This window comes from Antedon mediterranea, chromosome 4 (assembly GCF_964355755.1).
Source record: "Antedon mediterranea chromosome 4, ecAntMedi1.1, whole genome shotgun sequence".
NCBI classification, from domain to species: Eukaryota; Metazoa; Echinodermata; class Crinoidea; order Comatulida; family Antedonidae; genus Antedon; species Antedon mediterranea.
Genome location: NC_092673.1, coordinates 31,550,630 through 31,566,701, shown reverse-complemented (window position 1 = coordinate 31,566,701; position 16,072 = coordinate 31,550,630). Strand labels below are relative to the sequence as shown.

The 16,072-nt window shown below is 34.2% G+C and overlaps 1 protein-coding gene across 2 annotated transcripts; it reads left to right on the top strand.

Annotated features, from left to right (window-relative positions):
• Positions 1-1,911: 1,911 nt before the first annotated feature.
• LOC140047295 (alanine--tRNA ligase, cytoplasmic-like) lies at positions 1,912-14,524 on the top strand. 2 transcript variants are annotated; one of them, XM_072092224.1, is made up of 20 exons: positions 1,912-2,213; positions 2,468-2,807; positions 3,166-3,354; positions 3,587-3,732; positions 4,160-4,351; positions 4,443-4,587; positions 4,750-4,895; positions 6,557-6,665; positions 7,138-7,288; positions 7,458-7,585; positions 7,755-7,908; positions 7,991-8,121; positions 8,546-8,737; positions 9,093-9,230; positions 9,954-10,198; positions 10,592-10,754; positions 11,405-11,572; positions 12,156-12,245; positions 12,578-12,685; positions 13,077-14,524. In XM_072092224.1, the coding sequence occupies exons 2-20, from the start codon at positions 2,544-2,546 to the stop codon at positions 13,245-13,247; spliced, it is 3,030 nt and encodes a 1,009-aa protein (XP_071948325.1). In that variant the 5' UTR covers positions 1,912-2,213; positions 2,468-2,543; the 3' UTR covers positions 13,248-14,524. The 2 variants fall into 2 exon arrangements, with proteins under 2 accessions (XP_071948325.1, XP_071948326.1); XM_072092225.1 differs by lacking the exon at positions 2,468-2,807 and having other exon boundaries at positions 1,913-2,257.
• The last annotated feature ends 1,548 nt before the right edge of the window (positions 14,525-16,072 follow it).

Below are 16,072 nucleotides of genomic sequence, written 5' to 3'. Positions count from 1 at the left end.
TTAGTTTAATGTCTTGCCTAGCTGTCGATTAGCCTCGACTCGACACATTTTGTGTGAAGAAGAGTGCGCGAAGGCAATCGCGTGAAGAATCCTAGGCCTACTGTAGAAAGTATCGTATATCGCAGTTGTGTAATCGCTTCTTGTTGCTATACGCTTGGGTGCACACGGAACAACACATTTAACTGATGAATTATTCATGTTTATTTTGTGACGTTTTATGAAGGGGTCCCCAACTTATGTACGAAAAAAAAAATCGCGCCCGGTCTATGGATTAGGCCAAGTTGAGCCGCCGACAAGTTGAGCCGCCGCCAGAAAAACGTTATTTTCTATGAAACGCCAAATGCTAACTTTCGCCGGTGCTCGTTTTTTATTTAATAGAAGTTCTATTTTCATTAGGGATAACGAAGTTTATATATCACACTTTTTAGTATAGTATTAAATATTACACTTTAAAGAACTATAATATGAAAATCTGACTTGTACTTGTAGATTCCAAAATAATAGACCTAAAACATCACCGAAAATGATCGTTTTTAGCCAAAAATGACGTAAACATGTTGCCCCCTCGGGTTAAATAATTACATAAAATCACCGTTTTTTAGGAAAATATTTTGTGTATTAAAATTGTAAAATTCAATCAAATATGATATTAAAAGATAGTAAATAAAAGATATTAATTATTTAACATCATTTTAAGAATATCAATACTCTATTAGTCTTTTGGGTAGGCCTACACGTCGACGCGAGACAAATATAGAGTGCACGGCATTTTTACCTTGAAAGATTACTTTCCTTTGCTGTGTTGTTTATGGTGGTTCAAACCAACATTGTAGTATGTAATCATATATTATTTATTTTCATGACACAATACACATAAAGACCATGAACTTGTACTAGGACACCGCTCTAATCACTACGCGAAATGTCGTAAAAGACGCGCTGGGCGTTTCATAGAAATTACCGGCGGCTCAACTTGTCGGCGGCCCAACCGGCCGGTCATATGCGCATGCCCGGTCTATTTACTACGGTGGTAACTTTACTTCTTAAAATTAACTTTTAGGATTGAATTTTTTTAATGTTAATTTAGGGCAATAAATAATGAATAAAGGAAGTATTACATTCTTAATCAAATATCGTATTATATTATAATCTTATTATTGCTAGGCCTAGGTCCAACCGTGTCAGTGGGTCATTTCTTTCCTAGCCCAGCCGCACATACAGTGTTTGGCAGGCTACCACAAGTACACACATGTGAAGTGTAGCCATACCTGCTAGTTGGGGGGTGTCACGAAAGCTCAGACCCCCTAAGACCTAAGATCACGAAAGCTAAGACCCAACACCTAAGATTACAAATACTAAGATATACTACAGCTTAAAAACAATACTTGTTTATCCATACATAATTTTAAACACAGTAGGTTTCATTTATTACCATAAATATAATTTAATACTACCGCAAAACATAGATAAACTCACATTATTTTCGCCCGTTGAGTAAATGTATATTTTTTCTTTACAACAAACAAACTTGACGGGTTGTTTGTTGGTATATATTTACTCCATTGTGTTGCTTCAGAGGATGTTTTTCTTACGCACCTGCCTTTCTTGTATTTTGACTCCAAATTTGTTGACTAACTTTATCCTGAATACCACACTTTAAAATTAGGACTTATAAGTACTTTCAGAAGGAGAAACAATAATAACAAATAAATAAATCCTTTCCCATCCTGATTTTAAAGACGTGTTTCTTTGTATACTGTAATGTAACTCCTCGAGCTCCCCATGCTCAATGTTTTTGTTTCTATGGAGCGCCAAAAGAGCAACAATAATAGTACAAGTATAAAAACAGAAAGAAAACGAAACAAAACAAATTTATTTACTTTAAAAAAGTTAAAATTTATTTGCCAGCATTTAGTTCTTCGTACTTGCATGATTATACTATTATCATTACAATTTTAATTTTACATTGTTCCATCCACACTGTAGATGGACTCCACAGAGTTTTCAGCCCTCTATATAATTTTTGCTCTTTTGACGTTCCATAGAAACAAAAACATTGAACATGGCCCATGGGGTAGGCCTACTGTCCTGTAGGCTAGTCATTTTGTGTGCGAGAAAAACGTCTGTAAAATCTTCAATTTAAAAATGTATTTGTTACTTTTTATGTGATTCTTTTTCATGAAAGTGCCAATTCTAAGGTGTGGGGATCCAAGGTGTGGTATTCAGAATAATTGTTGGGAGTTAAAATACAAGGCAGGTGCGAAAGATAAATATTTGTAATCTTTTAGGTGTTGGGTCTTAGCTTTCGTGATCTTAGGTCTTAATTAGGGGGTCTGAGCTTTCGTGGTCTGAGCTTTCGTGACACCCGCTAGTTGGGCCTAGATTTTTTTTATTCGTCGCTAAAGTTTTATTTGTTGGTGTATATGTGTGTTTTTATAGAAATCTTTTTATTTCTTTTTTATTTCAGATAAAATAATAAATTTAAGAAAAAAATTAAAATATTATAATTTAATAAACAAAACGAAAACATTTTATGATACATAATGCTACTTAGGCCTAATACAAGACTTAAGTATTTGCTCACTAAGTATATTTACAAAAAAAGCATATATCGCGTGACCGGATGGTCATCATTAAGACACTTTGAAACACATTCCAAACCTTCAACAACATTACATTCATCGTGCATACGACAAACGTTCATAGATTATTTTAAAAACAAACATTCACATATTTTTGTGCCATCTTCGTCAACAATTCCGTCCAACGATGCAACCCTGCTATTCACAAATGCAGGCATGAACCAGGTTAGTACCTCACGAGTTGAATTTATTGTTCTTTCTAAACATCTAGCCCTGCCAGTCATCTTTAAAAAGTGTAAATTGCAGCTAATCTACCAGAGATAGGATGGGTGAGATAGGATAGATACCCTACTCTTCAAATAGTTTACCGAGTTCTTTAGCATCATGCACTTATGTATTTTATGGACTGGACCAACATCTTTATTTCTCATACAATCGATAAAAAGCATCTGGTCTAAGAATGCAGGCAATATATCACTAAGACAGGTCTCAAACTCACTTCTCCCACTGCTAGTCCAGTTATTCAAAATAATATTTTTAATGATTAATTAAACATTACAATTTATTATTACTTTATTGTTAGTTTAAAGATATTTTCCAAGGAACAGTTCATCCTGATTCTAGAATGTCTAAACATAGACGTGTGGTGAACAGTCAGAAGTGTGTACGAGCTGGAGGCAAGCACAATGACTTGGATGAGGTTGGACAAGATTGCTACCATCACACCTTCTTTGAGATGCTTGGCAACTGGTCTTTTGCAGACTATTTTAAGGTACCGTATGTACTCTCGGTTTCAATTTAGGCCTGTTTTTTTTTTCTTAAAGTAAAGCATTATTTATTGATATTAACCCTTCTTTGTCAATGTAGATTGAGCAACATAAAATAGTTCCATTTAAGTTAGTGGTGCTACAATACATACTTAATGGAGGATAATTTTGTGTGTAAGTGCTTAGAAACATAGTATAAGCGAAATTTGTTAATTTGTTTTGACATATTTTTTTCAGAAAGATGCAATACACATGGCATGGGATCTACTTACAAATGTCTATAAGATGCCAAAAGACCGTTTATATGTGACCTACTTCCAAGGAAATGACACTGAAAACCTTCAGGCAGATCTTGAAACTAAAGAAATATGGCATCAACTTGGGTAATCACAAAACTTAGGATCTAGTCTACCTAAGTTGTTAAAGATTGTGCATATATAGCTTTGTCTACACTATCAAAATGTATATGTAAAAAAAATATAATATGCCCATTATATGGACATGATGATGTCATATCACTACCATATTTAGGCTCATCACACTAGTTTGATAGTGTAGACAGAGCTTAACAAAGAACTGTTTTGAATAACTTCTACTGCAGCTCCAAAAAAGCTTTATCAAGCTGACAGATGTGCAATCTATACAATAAATAGTTTCTTAATAGAGCTCATTGGAGGAAATCGTAATTTAACAATATATTGATTTTTATCGGTGAACACCGGTATATTCTACACAGACAAACAAGGCTGGTACCTGTCTACTTGTAGAAGAATACAATTGGCTGATGAATAATTGTCTTTTTTTTTTCAGATTACCTGAAAATAGAGTGTTACCATTTAGTAATAGTGAGAACTTCTGGGAGATGGGAAACACAGGACCTTGTGGTCCATGTACTGAGATTCATTTTGATTGTCGTGGTGACAGAGATGCATCAGAGTTAGTCAACAAAGATGATCCGGAGGTTGTTGAACTTTGGAATTTAGTCTTTACGCAATATGACAGGTTTGTCATTGGAATTCATTCGTTTCATAATTTTAAGAAAATTGGAGAAATGTTGAAAGAATATGTAAATGAGATATTTTTTTATATTCAGAAATGGTCAAAGAGAACTTCAAAAGTTGCCTAACAATAACGTTGATACCGGCATGGGATTGGAACGCCTTGTATCCATACTACAAGGGGTATACTCAAACTACGATACTGATCTTTTTCGTCCTATAATTTCCGCAATTGAACAGGTATCCAATTTGTCTTTTCACACATACAGCCATTTGAAAAAAACAATGATTTCCTCACAAAAGAATATTCTCAACTATTTTTTTGGTATGTTAGAAAACTTATTCACTAACGTAAAGATGTAATATACAATCATTTTTTTTAAACTGTTACATTTTTTAAAGGTATCCGGAATTGGACCATATTGTGGTAAAGTGGGCCTAGATGATGTTGATGGTGTTGACATGGCATATAGAGTGCTGGCTGACCATGCTAGAATGCTTACTGTCTGTATCACTGATGGTGCTAGGCCTGACTTTCATAATCAGGGGTAATTATTACATTATTTATTGTTAAACAACTAAAAAGCAGTCAGTTACTCCATCCATCACTCAATTTATTTCTAATGGTTTCTCTCTTCACATGTTATCATATGTCTTTTTAAACTTTACCTTTTACTCCAAACTATCTCCAAATTAGCAGGAGTAAAAAAAGTGTATACTGTACTACCCTTCAAAAATGTTTGTAAATATGTTCAAATATAGGAAGCAAATAAGGCCAAAAAAAAAAAATAGTTTGTTTGCTGTCATCCGCCGCCCCTAATTTCGCCAAAAATGTGGGGCGGAAATAAGAAAAAGTTTTTTTTTACGTTGAGGGCGCTTTAAAAAATTTTTTTTTAAATGATTTTTTTTGGCCGAAAAGGTGTAAAAATCGAGTGTGCGAGGATGAAACAATAACAATAATAACGTAGCGTATATTTCGGTGTATAATCGCACTTTTGACACGCAAATTTAACCTCTAAATTAAGGGTGCGTCTTATACACCGAACATAAATGCCTCAACACACAGATATCGCCACCTCGTTGGCTAGGCCTGGGCTTTTTAAGGTAAGGCCTATTTATTAGTATTACTAAAGTCTAAAGAGTTGCCTAGCCTAGCTACTAGTACAGTGTACTAGCGTAACAGCAACCTGCTAGTTTTCAAGGCATTTTAGCGTGATTTTGTACTAAATATGATGAAAAGATTTGTTCATTATGGAGCTGTTTTTTAGGCGCTCCGATAAAATTTCATTTGAAAACGACGTTTACGATTGGAATAGTATTATAGTTATACGCACGACCGTCGTATCCCCAGCGCGAGCGAGCCCTTCTTGGCAACCACATTGTTTACACAGTATTCGACTAGTATATTCTCCAGTTGATTATAGCATAGACCTCCTAGCGTACACACTTCAGGATACATAGATACTAATCGAATACGATTGTCCGTGAAAACGTGCGCCTCTCGATAAAAGGATCGAGCGAGGCTAGCCCACACACACGTGCGGTCATGCACTCGATGTTGCGGGTGCGAAACTCATTCATAACAAGTTAGAAAGAACTGACGGAATGGGGGACTTCCCTTCTTGTTGAGGCTACTGGGCGCGGCCGTCTTATACATCGACGATATACAAAATACCGATATTTTACTCTCAGTTAGGGGTCGGGTGCGTCTTATTATACACAGGTGCGACTTATACACCGAAATATACGGTACACTAACTTCTAAAAATTAAAATATTGGATTAGGCCTGCTAACAACGACCTACTGTGTAGTAATAGGCCTAGCCTAGGCTAGTTTAGTAGACACGGGGCCTAACGTGCCCAAAACAGAATTAAAGTGTGAAACAAATTATGAATAGATGTTTGAGCTCGTTGTTTTATTCAGTGTGTTTTGTTACTCTCAAATTCGCGAGCAATTAACAGAGAAATTAACATTTAAAAAAAAAAAAAAAAAAAAAAAAAAAAAACTTTTTTCCACCCGCCCCCCTACCAAAAAAAAAAAAACTTGACAGCAAACAAACAATTTTTTTTTTTAGGCCTAATACAATTCTGATCATCTATTCACAAAAATTGGGCAAATGTGATTGCATAAGTAGGGGAATGTACACCCCTGTGTGGAGTTTAAAAACAAGATTTGTTAGTAATCTGTTCATATCTTGATAATTTTTAGGTATGTTGTCAAGAAAATTTTAAGAAGAGCTGTGCGATATGCAAGAGAGAAACTAAATACTCCCACAGGCACACTTGCTAGTCTTGTACCGATAGTTGTAGAGTCTTTGGTCAGTTGTTTTCAGTTGTTTATTTTTTTATTTCAAATTCTATTCATAGTTGTCAATGTATATATAGAGCGAGTGAGTGGCCAAGCGGTTAAGACAGTGGAACAGTAACACTCACTCGCTCCATGATTCTGGTGGTAGAACTAGTCTTCTCGGATAAGGACTATAAACTGTAGTATAGTAGTACCCACTAGTATAATTAAAAAATTATTATTTTGTTTTGTTTATATATTTAGGCAAATTTGGCCATTTTTCAAAAAAAAGGAAAACCATAAGTTCATTCAATATTTCTCTTAAAGGTGGCAATCCTGTTCACAAGACAAAAATACAGTACAAACAAAATGCTCTACATAAACAAAGTCTTATTAATAGTCTTTGGGAGTGTGGTCGTAAATTGGTTTGGTAGCCAAGCATCATCAACCACCAAACCACAACTCCACTCCATGTATTATTGAGTCGTGTTTTCATTTTGTAGGGAGGAGCTTTTCCTGAACTGAAGAGCAATCCTGAGTCTGTGATGCAGGTCATCAACCAAGAAGAGAAACAGTTCCTGAAAACTTTAACAAAAGGACAAAAATATTTAAAGAAACACATTTCAAATTTAGGCTCACAAAAAAATGTATCAGGTAATTGTGACTCAGTAGGTGCTCCAATGGTCTCTCTCCTGTACCTACCTTTCTCTAATGTTTGCTTTACCTTTTTAATATTTCATATGTTTAATATTCCTACTCTTTTCTTCCTTTACAGCCCATTTCTCTCACTATAAAAGAAAGATTATTTGTTGTTTAATTTTAGGGAAAGTAGCCTGGAAAATGCATAATTCATTTGGTTATTCCATCGACCTTACTAACAAAATAGCTAAAGAAAATAATGTGAGCATTAATTTGGAAGAATATGAAGAGGAAAGAAGAAAATCGAAAGAGGTGGGTGAATATTTGGTGTTCCTTTATTACGTTAGACTACAAAATCTCTGAGATGGCTTCCTGATCCAATTGATATAATGATGATATTATTATCGCAAAACACAAAGAATGACAAACTATGATTACTACCCTACAGAAATTATAAATGTGTTGTTTCCAAACATTTTAGATCACTGCTCAAGGTGGCATAAAGAACCAACAGAAGATGAGAAAGATTGCCCTCTCTGGTCAAGATATTGAAATGTTAAGGAAACAGAAAGTCCCTGTCACAAACACAATATCAGTCTATGAAACCAAATACAATCCACTAACAAACAAACATAGTAAGTAATCATGATATATTAGGAAGCAATCAACAATCAACAATAGTTATTTTGTCATAATTTTGATTTTATTATTTCTCAGTTATTTCAGACGTAAAAACGCAAATACTTGGAATCAAAACTGGTAATGAATTTGTAACTGAAGTTGATAAAGGTGTTGAATGCGGAATTATAACAACTAGTACTAGTTTTTATGCAGAGGCTGGTGGACAAGTACGTAGCTATTATGATAATTGTTACTACAGTAGAACTCCTTAAGACACTCTAATTAATAAGGGTACACTCTCCTGCGAAACAAAAGGCAATGTTTTAACACTATATACTTAATAACAGGACACTTAGTTGTGTCTGGAATATGTCCTGTTAATGCTACTACTACTTTACTATGAAAAGTAACTAGTTTTGTTGATTAGTCAGATACTAGCCCAACTTTAACCCACACCCTTCAAACAACATGAAGCCTGTTGTCCATTCCTTTAAGCCACTGAGCTTGCGCTAATGGCCAAGGTTAGAATCAACTCCAAGGAAGCAGCAGATACTGCAACAAGATTGTTTTACTCTTTACACTAAATTAATTAATGGTAAACTTTTAATTTGACAGTGTTTAACTGTTTACGACCATTGTATATTTAAATAGGTTGCTGATGTTGGTATAGTTCTAAACAACCAATCAAATACCTGCTTAGATGTTAGTGATGTTCTAAACAACCAATCAAATACCTGCTTAGATGTTAGTGATGTGCAATCATATAGTAGATATGTGTTACATAGTGGCAAGTCTAATACAACAATGAAAGTGGCAGACGAAGTAACATTGCAAGTTGATTCGGTAAAAACCATGAAATAACAACTTTTATATTGCTACATAAAACAACATAATTGAATAAAAATATATCACATTTAATTTAAACAAATGTAGTATTCAACTACTCATCACATACTTTAGTTGCATTCATGATTGATTTCTGTATAGTGCCCTCTATTTTTATCTAGATTTTGACCCAGTAGACCTTTTTTATTTATTCATTTAAAAAAGCATTTAATCCTAAGGTGAACCTTCAATAAATATGTGTTTATACAAATTTATTTGTTATTTATCAATTAAAAATCTTGAAATTAGGTATACTAAACAGAATTAAAAGCAATTAATTATATTTTTTTTTTTTTTTAAATTCTGTATTTAGGATCACAGAACCAAGGTAATGAGGAACCACAGTGCTACGCATCTGTTGAACTTTGCCCTCCAAAAGGTCATACCAGATACCAGTCAGAAGGGTTCATTGGTCGCTTCAGACAAGCTACGTTTTAACTTTAGTGCTATGGTAAAATACTTAGTCGAATTAATGAATATCAATAAATGACCTTTACTAATTATCTTGTAATTAATAAATGTTAAATTGATAGATTAATCACTTAAATGAGAGAAAAACAAATTCTAAACTATTTAAATTTTAATTTAGAAAATAGTTTAATCAATATTGCAGGGTTATTTTGTATACATTTTAGTGCTGTGGTGAAATATTTATTGGACACCTGTTAAACAATGTTTGTAAAAGGACTAATTAACCCTGAAATACAAACAAGATGATTCATCACTTGGAAATTATCTTGAAATAAAAGGGTAGTACTAATGGAATTATCATCCATCATTTTAAAAATCGTCTTGATTAGCTACTGAAATCATTTGGGAGCCTTAGGAGGTTATTTAGGTCTAATGTTACCTTTTTCTATTGATAACAAATAGTGAAAGTGATTAAATTGAAGTTTGATGGTAATTATAAAGTAGGCCCTCTATAATTATGAAAAATTTGCCTCACGTTTTAGATGCAGCTACAGTATATTCCCGAACGCAATTGTCACGCTTCATTGCTTGCCAGATCCGGAAGGTCATGGTTTGTCTACAAAACGTTGGCCTAAACCGAACTAGGCAAAGTTTATAGCTTTCGCTCTCTGCTGGTGAAAACAATTATTGCAGGTGATGAATGTACACTGCATAGTCCATGGGAGTTATTTTATAAATAGTTTATTATTATGTTTAAATATAGGATCCACTAAACATGAACGATTTGCAAAGGATTTTTGACATTGTAAACAATTTAATACAAGAAGCCCTTCCACAAGATACATCTCATGTACCGCTCAACACTGCATACACAATTCCTAACCTTCAAGCAGCATTTGGAGAGGCCTATGGCGATGATGTTAGAGTGGTAACATTTGGTAAAAAAGTCAATGAATTACTTAGTGGTAATTGTGCAGGTCAAAGTTCAGTGGAATTATGTGGAGGAACGTAAGTATCTTTGATTTTTAGAAGAAACAAAATACAAAACAAGAATATCCTTTTTCCCATTGTCAACCTCTTACAAAATCTTTGGTTTGTATGTTTGCTTTTGATTTCTCCATAGCACAGAAACACGAATTATAATTCTTCCCTAACTGGACACCTACAGAACCTTAATAGGGGTTAGTAGTTCCCTTCCCTTCAGTATTTCCCCTCGTTCATTTCACAGGAAAGTATCACCTGCATATAGGCATGTCCCAAAATAATACTGAATTTAGAATACATTCTGGAATTTAACATACATTCTGTAAACCACAACATTTTGAACCAATCCAATAGTATCTATTTTTGTGGCGTGTATACTATTACAACAAGATAAATGTATTCTTTTGTAACCAACAGCCATGTCGAAAATACAAGTGAGATCAAGAAGTTCATTATAACATCTCAGAAAGCGTTCAGTAGTGGAGTAAGAAGACTGGAAGCAGTAACTGGTGAATTAGCAGAGGAGGTAGAATGTAATGGAAATAAACGAAAAGAAGAAGTAGAACAAATGCAAAACAAGGTGCTGGACTAACTAATAGCATGAAATATAAAAATGCTGGACAATTAACTCTGGACAGCTACCCCTGGAGAATTACCCCTGGACAGCTACCCCTGGACAGCTACCCCTGAACAATATTTTAATTTCAATTGTTATCCTGTAATCAGTTCAAATTATGACACCAGATGATTGAAAATGTTCATCTGGTTTGTAGGTATAAGTATATTGGAAATATTCTTTTTTTCAAACCAATAATTAGTAAACTAACCAATATACCTATAACACCAGATATTTAAGACTATTGACCAATAGGGGCATACCTGTAACTACTGTGTATCTGTGTATTTAACCAATCAACATAACTCTAAGAAGGTACTGTAAGTGGTTTTCTATTGGGTGTTATCTACTGGAAGTGCAATATATACTTTAATATAACCAAAAGATACATTCTATGGCACATCCTAAAAAAAATTAAGTTATAGATATGTTGGCTACTACCTATATAATTCATTTTACCTACAAGGTATCCTATTGTTTATAACTAAACTGTATAATGGGGCTGACATCAAGTTCACCTAAAGTTTAAAAAATAGCTCACCCTTTTACTAGGAACTAGGATACACTCCGTCATATGAGTCATATTTTGGGCATTTTGTTGTTTTTTATCATAGGTAGTAGACTCACCAAGACTTTTACATGAACTTGACTCACTTGCGAAAAGTGTCGATAAAACGTTGATGTGCCTCGTATCAAAGATGGAATTAAGACAGGAAATATTAGAATGTAAAGAAAAAGTTAATAAAGCTATAAAGAAATCTTTCACATTACAAGTTGATGAGGTTAGAATTCTATAGATTCATAAAACAAATTAATAAAGATTTTATTTTAAAATTAAATTGTAGAATATTAACAATTGATATAGTACTATTAAAAAAAACCTGATTGGTGTAAAGTTATGTCTACACTATCAACCGACGACAAAAAAGTGTGATGTACCCAAATATGGTATATTGGTATGACATCATGTCCATATATGGGCACATCAAATTTGTTTGTCACATAAAGTTTGATAGTGTTGAGCTTTAGACTGTCACTGGGTAAGAAACCATTACTAGCATCTGAACATCCTTAAAAACTGCAGAATATTTACACAGTGGAACCCCTCCTTTGGGACAACTCAATTCAAGAGACAATCCTATTAAGGTGAAGTTCTTCCTCATAAAACGAACGATAGGCAATAATGTTTTAACACTCCGTCAAAGCCCTATTCAGGAGTGACATGAGCATTGTGTATGATGTGCACACCGGTGTGTGTAAACTTCACAGTTTTACTAGCCAATGTGAAAGAAAGGGGTATTTGTTTGGTCCCTGTTAGTGTCCCCTTTTCTGCTATATATAAATATTAATTTTGTTGTTGTTTAGTTTGCTCGTCAAATAGTACAATCAATTGATTCAAACAGGCCTAAAAGGTACCACATCCACCAGCTTAGTGATATTAGTAATGACAAAATAGTAAGTAGGCTTGGTATATTTTTACTTTCTTTTCATCACTGTACTTATATTGACAAAATATAAATGTCAATTGGTCTATACTATCAAGTTTCACAAAAAAAGTTTGATGTATATTGATATTCCAAAATATGGTAGTAAAACGATGTCCATCATGTCCATATATGGGCACATCACATTTTGTTGTCCCATAAAGTTTGATAGTGTAGATAGACCAATAAACTAAACTTTAAAAGAACAAAATACTATAACAAAAAGTCCAAACTTGTCTTTTTCAATAGTCTAATTTTGTTCTCCCACTTATTTTATAATAATTAAACTGTCTTGTTTTAAAGTTACTAAAAGAAATTGTAAAGAAAGTTAGCAAGCAAAAGCCAGATATTGCTGTAATGTTATTATCTGTGGACAATGAAAACATTCACTGCTTCTCTGTAGTACCAAAGGTATTTTCCTATTTTTGTCATATTTTATAATTTTTATTCCGAAATGCATGTTATATTCTCCATTAAAGAAGTATTGTCCCCCCTGAAAAAAATAATTTGTTTTAAATCAAAATAGTTATTCAATTTGACAAATAATTGTTAGTTATTTACCTGAAAAATGTAATTTAAAGAAAAATATCAATTGATGTGATACATTTTGCTGTGAGTTTGAAGTTAAGGCCCTAACCATGCTAGAAAGTTCTATAAAAGGAATAAAACCAGCCGTTTAATGACAAATACATAATTACAATCTTGCAAAACTTCATTTTACAACTAAAGTATACAAACTGGTGCATAAACTACTTAAACTGGTGCAGAAATAAAACGAAATTCACTATATTTTTTTCTACAGGAATTGAACAAAGTTGTGAAAGCAGATGAGTGGGGTCTCATCGTCAATCGCGTTATCAACGGCAAGGGCGGTGGTTCAGAATCATTAAGTATATTCCACGGACAACTTAAGGTCTCAATTACTGAAATAGTTACAGCAGCAGAAGATTTTATATCTACAAAAGTAGACTAAAAAACTCAAGAATGAGATTGGGGTTGGATATATTCACTCTCCTAGACGAATTTAGGCTGGGGAAGTAATAGATTCTCCATGCTGCTGTATCTATAATTTGTCCAGTATAAATAGGAAAATTCTGTAATACAGTGTCACATGTTGTATCACATGTGAGATCGGTATCCTAGGCCATATAATCCAGGCGTCACATGTGATACTTGTGACACTGAATTTGCCTATGATACTGAACATAATACCATACTGTATGTGGAGATACAGTACAGAGAATAGGATGGAAATAGTGTGGAGAATGATGTTAAAACCCTCTTAGTGCCATGGATGGAGAACATAATATTGGAACTCCATTGGAGTTGGAGAACATAATATAAAATTTAGCTGGAAAGAAAGATCATGCCAGAATAAATTCAAAAGGTTCTGAAAATGTATTGAATAAACATTTAAAAGGTGCAATTAAGTATTGGAGTATTTTTGTTAATCAATAAGTCATTTTTAAACTTTAGTTATTGACCTCAACAAGTTTAAAGCCATTAACAAATCATGAAAACCAGATTATGTCGTATTGCTCTTTTGAAAAGGTTGTTTCCACGCTAAAATAGCTCAACTAGTCAGCTGCCTTTGTTGGGCAGACCCGTGAATCGGAAAGTCCTTTTCCAACTGGACGAAATATTACAGCTAGCAGTAAAAAGACAAAATGTGTCATAATGCTAAAAAAATATTTAATACAAATTGGCGCGCCTGTTTAATCTTACTAGTGTTTATAAAAAAATATATAAATTTTCATTAATGAACATTCATTTGTTGTGTTTTGTATTTGTGTACCTCTAAAGTATTTTAAAATCCCAGAGTAACTTTAATTTGATTATTAGGCCTATAAAGTTCCCACTGGAACGCATCGCAAGGAAAGAAGCGCAATTTGACCAATCACAAGCAATGGATTATTATCGGTTGCCATTGGCCAATTCACATAATTTGCGTCTACGTCCTTGCGTTATGTTTTAATGAGAACCAAATTTTAAAATTTAAATAATGGCAAACAGTAAAATAAAAAATCATAATTGTATAAAAATGTTTAAGATCTATTAAATGTTGCTAAGTTGTTATTATAATATGTATAATCCAAAAAAGAAGAGTGTAAATTCACTTTCCAATATTACACACCGTTTTCTTCTTGTTTGAACTTAGGCCCATTGTTTCATTGTCAATACAGAACAAAAAAACGGGTTTTAGATAATATGGTAATGGGGTTAATTCTTAACTTAATATAAATCATGGAATACATCACATATTTGATATTCTTCTTAATTCTTTTATCGTCTTGATATTAAAATTGAATATTATGTTTGTAATGAGAATGATATTGTGAATTGTTATATTTAATATTATTAGATAGCTAAAGGTAGGCTGCTTGCATAGGCCTACAACCAGTGGTGGTGCCAGGGGGGGGGGGGGGCTACGGGGGCTCTTCATAGGCCTATAGCTTCAGCGCCTAGAAAACCACGACGTTCAATTGACCGTGAGAGTACGTCAGAGGGCTGATATGCACTTTTATGCATTCATTATTGCCAGCGATCTAACTTACTACTAAACAATAGTTAGGTTCGCACTTGTCTGGCGGTATCCCTTTGTACGAATCGTTCAACGTTGGGGGTCGAGACGCGTGATATCAAGTTCCATCCAGGGACCAAAATGTGTAATTATTTTCCAGGCGAAGTTTATCGACGGTTACCGAAGGGAACACGGGTACTTTTTGTCGGGGAATATAATATACAGTAAAAAGCGTTCGCGTTCACTTCGTAGCTAGCTTCAGCGCCTAGAAAACCGCGACGTTTCATTGACCGTGAGAGTACGTCAGAGTGATATTATGCACTTTATACGCATCCATTATTGCCAGCGATCTAACTTACTACTAAACAATAGTTAGGTTCGCACTTGTCTGGCGGTATCCCTTTGTACGAATCGTTCAACGTTGGGTCGATCGCGTGATATCATGTTCCATCCAGGGACCAAAAATGTGTACTGTAGTTATTTTCCAGGCGAAGTTTACTGACGGTTACGTCGTGTACTGCGTCGACGTACGCTACACTACAGCAAAAACGAATTATGTTAATTGTTCGTATATTCACCAATTTTTTAATTTACAAGTAACCTTCTCTACCGTGGGGCACCTAAAATAAATTTTTCATCCATTACTAAACAAAAAAACATGCCATTTTCGCTTAGCCAACATCTTATTATAGCTAAGTTATTACATTTTCAATGTCCTGTATGTCATGAATTTCTCACCACTCGGAAGTCCAGATGGTACGCATGCATACACCTGGGAGGAATAAACTTATTTCCCCGACTGAAAAAGGTCTACGCTTGCGTTTTTTAAGCCTCTAGGCCTGATGTTTCCAAAGTATAAAATGTAATTTTTTGAAGACATGCAGCTCTAGTTTTAAACATTTTCTTAGCTCAGCCCCAACAATAAAGCTGGTCATATTTCGAAGAACAAGAAGTACATTTTCCGGAACCTAACATCTCTATTTTTCAAACATTTCTTAGCTCAGTCACAACCATGATAGGGACTTTTTTTTCATGTTTTGATGTATAATAAGTCCAATTTCCGGGACCTCCAACTCTATTTTTCTAAATTTTCTTTGAACTTGAAAAATATGGATTGTTGAAACAGTCATCGCGCATCGTTTTTTTGCACGCAGTATTTTATTTATGCATTATAAAAAATGGAAAAAATGGCTACCCTAAATGTGATTAAAAAGACCTCAAATGACGCTAGAACGCGTTGCTTCCGGGGGCTTCGCCCCTGGGCCCCCACCGGGGGC

Coding starts and splice junctions, on each gene's coding strand:
- LOC140047295 (XM_072092224.1), top strand. CDS start 2,544: ATGCTACTTAGGCCTAATACAAGACTTAAGTATTTGCTCACTAAGTAT. Junction 2,808..3,165: donor CAAATGCAGGCATGAACCAG/GTTAGTACCTCA, acceptor CTTTATTGTTAG/TTTAAAGATATTTTCCAAGG. Junction 10,199..10,591: donor GTGGAATTATGTGGAGGAAC/GTAAGTATCTTT, acceptor TGTAACCAACAG/CCATGTCGAAAATACAAGTG.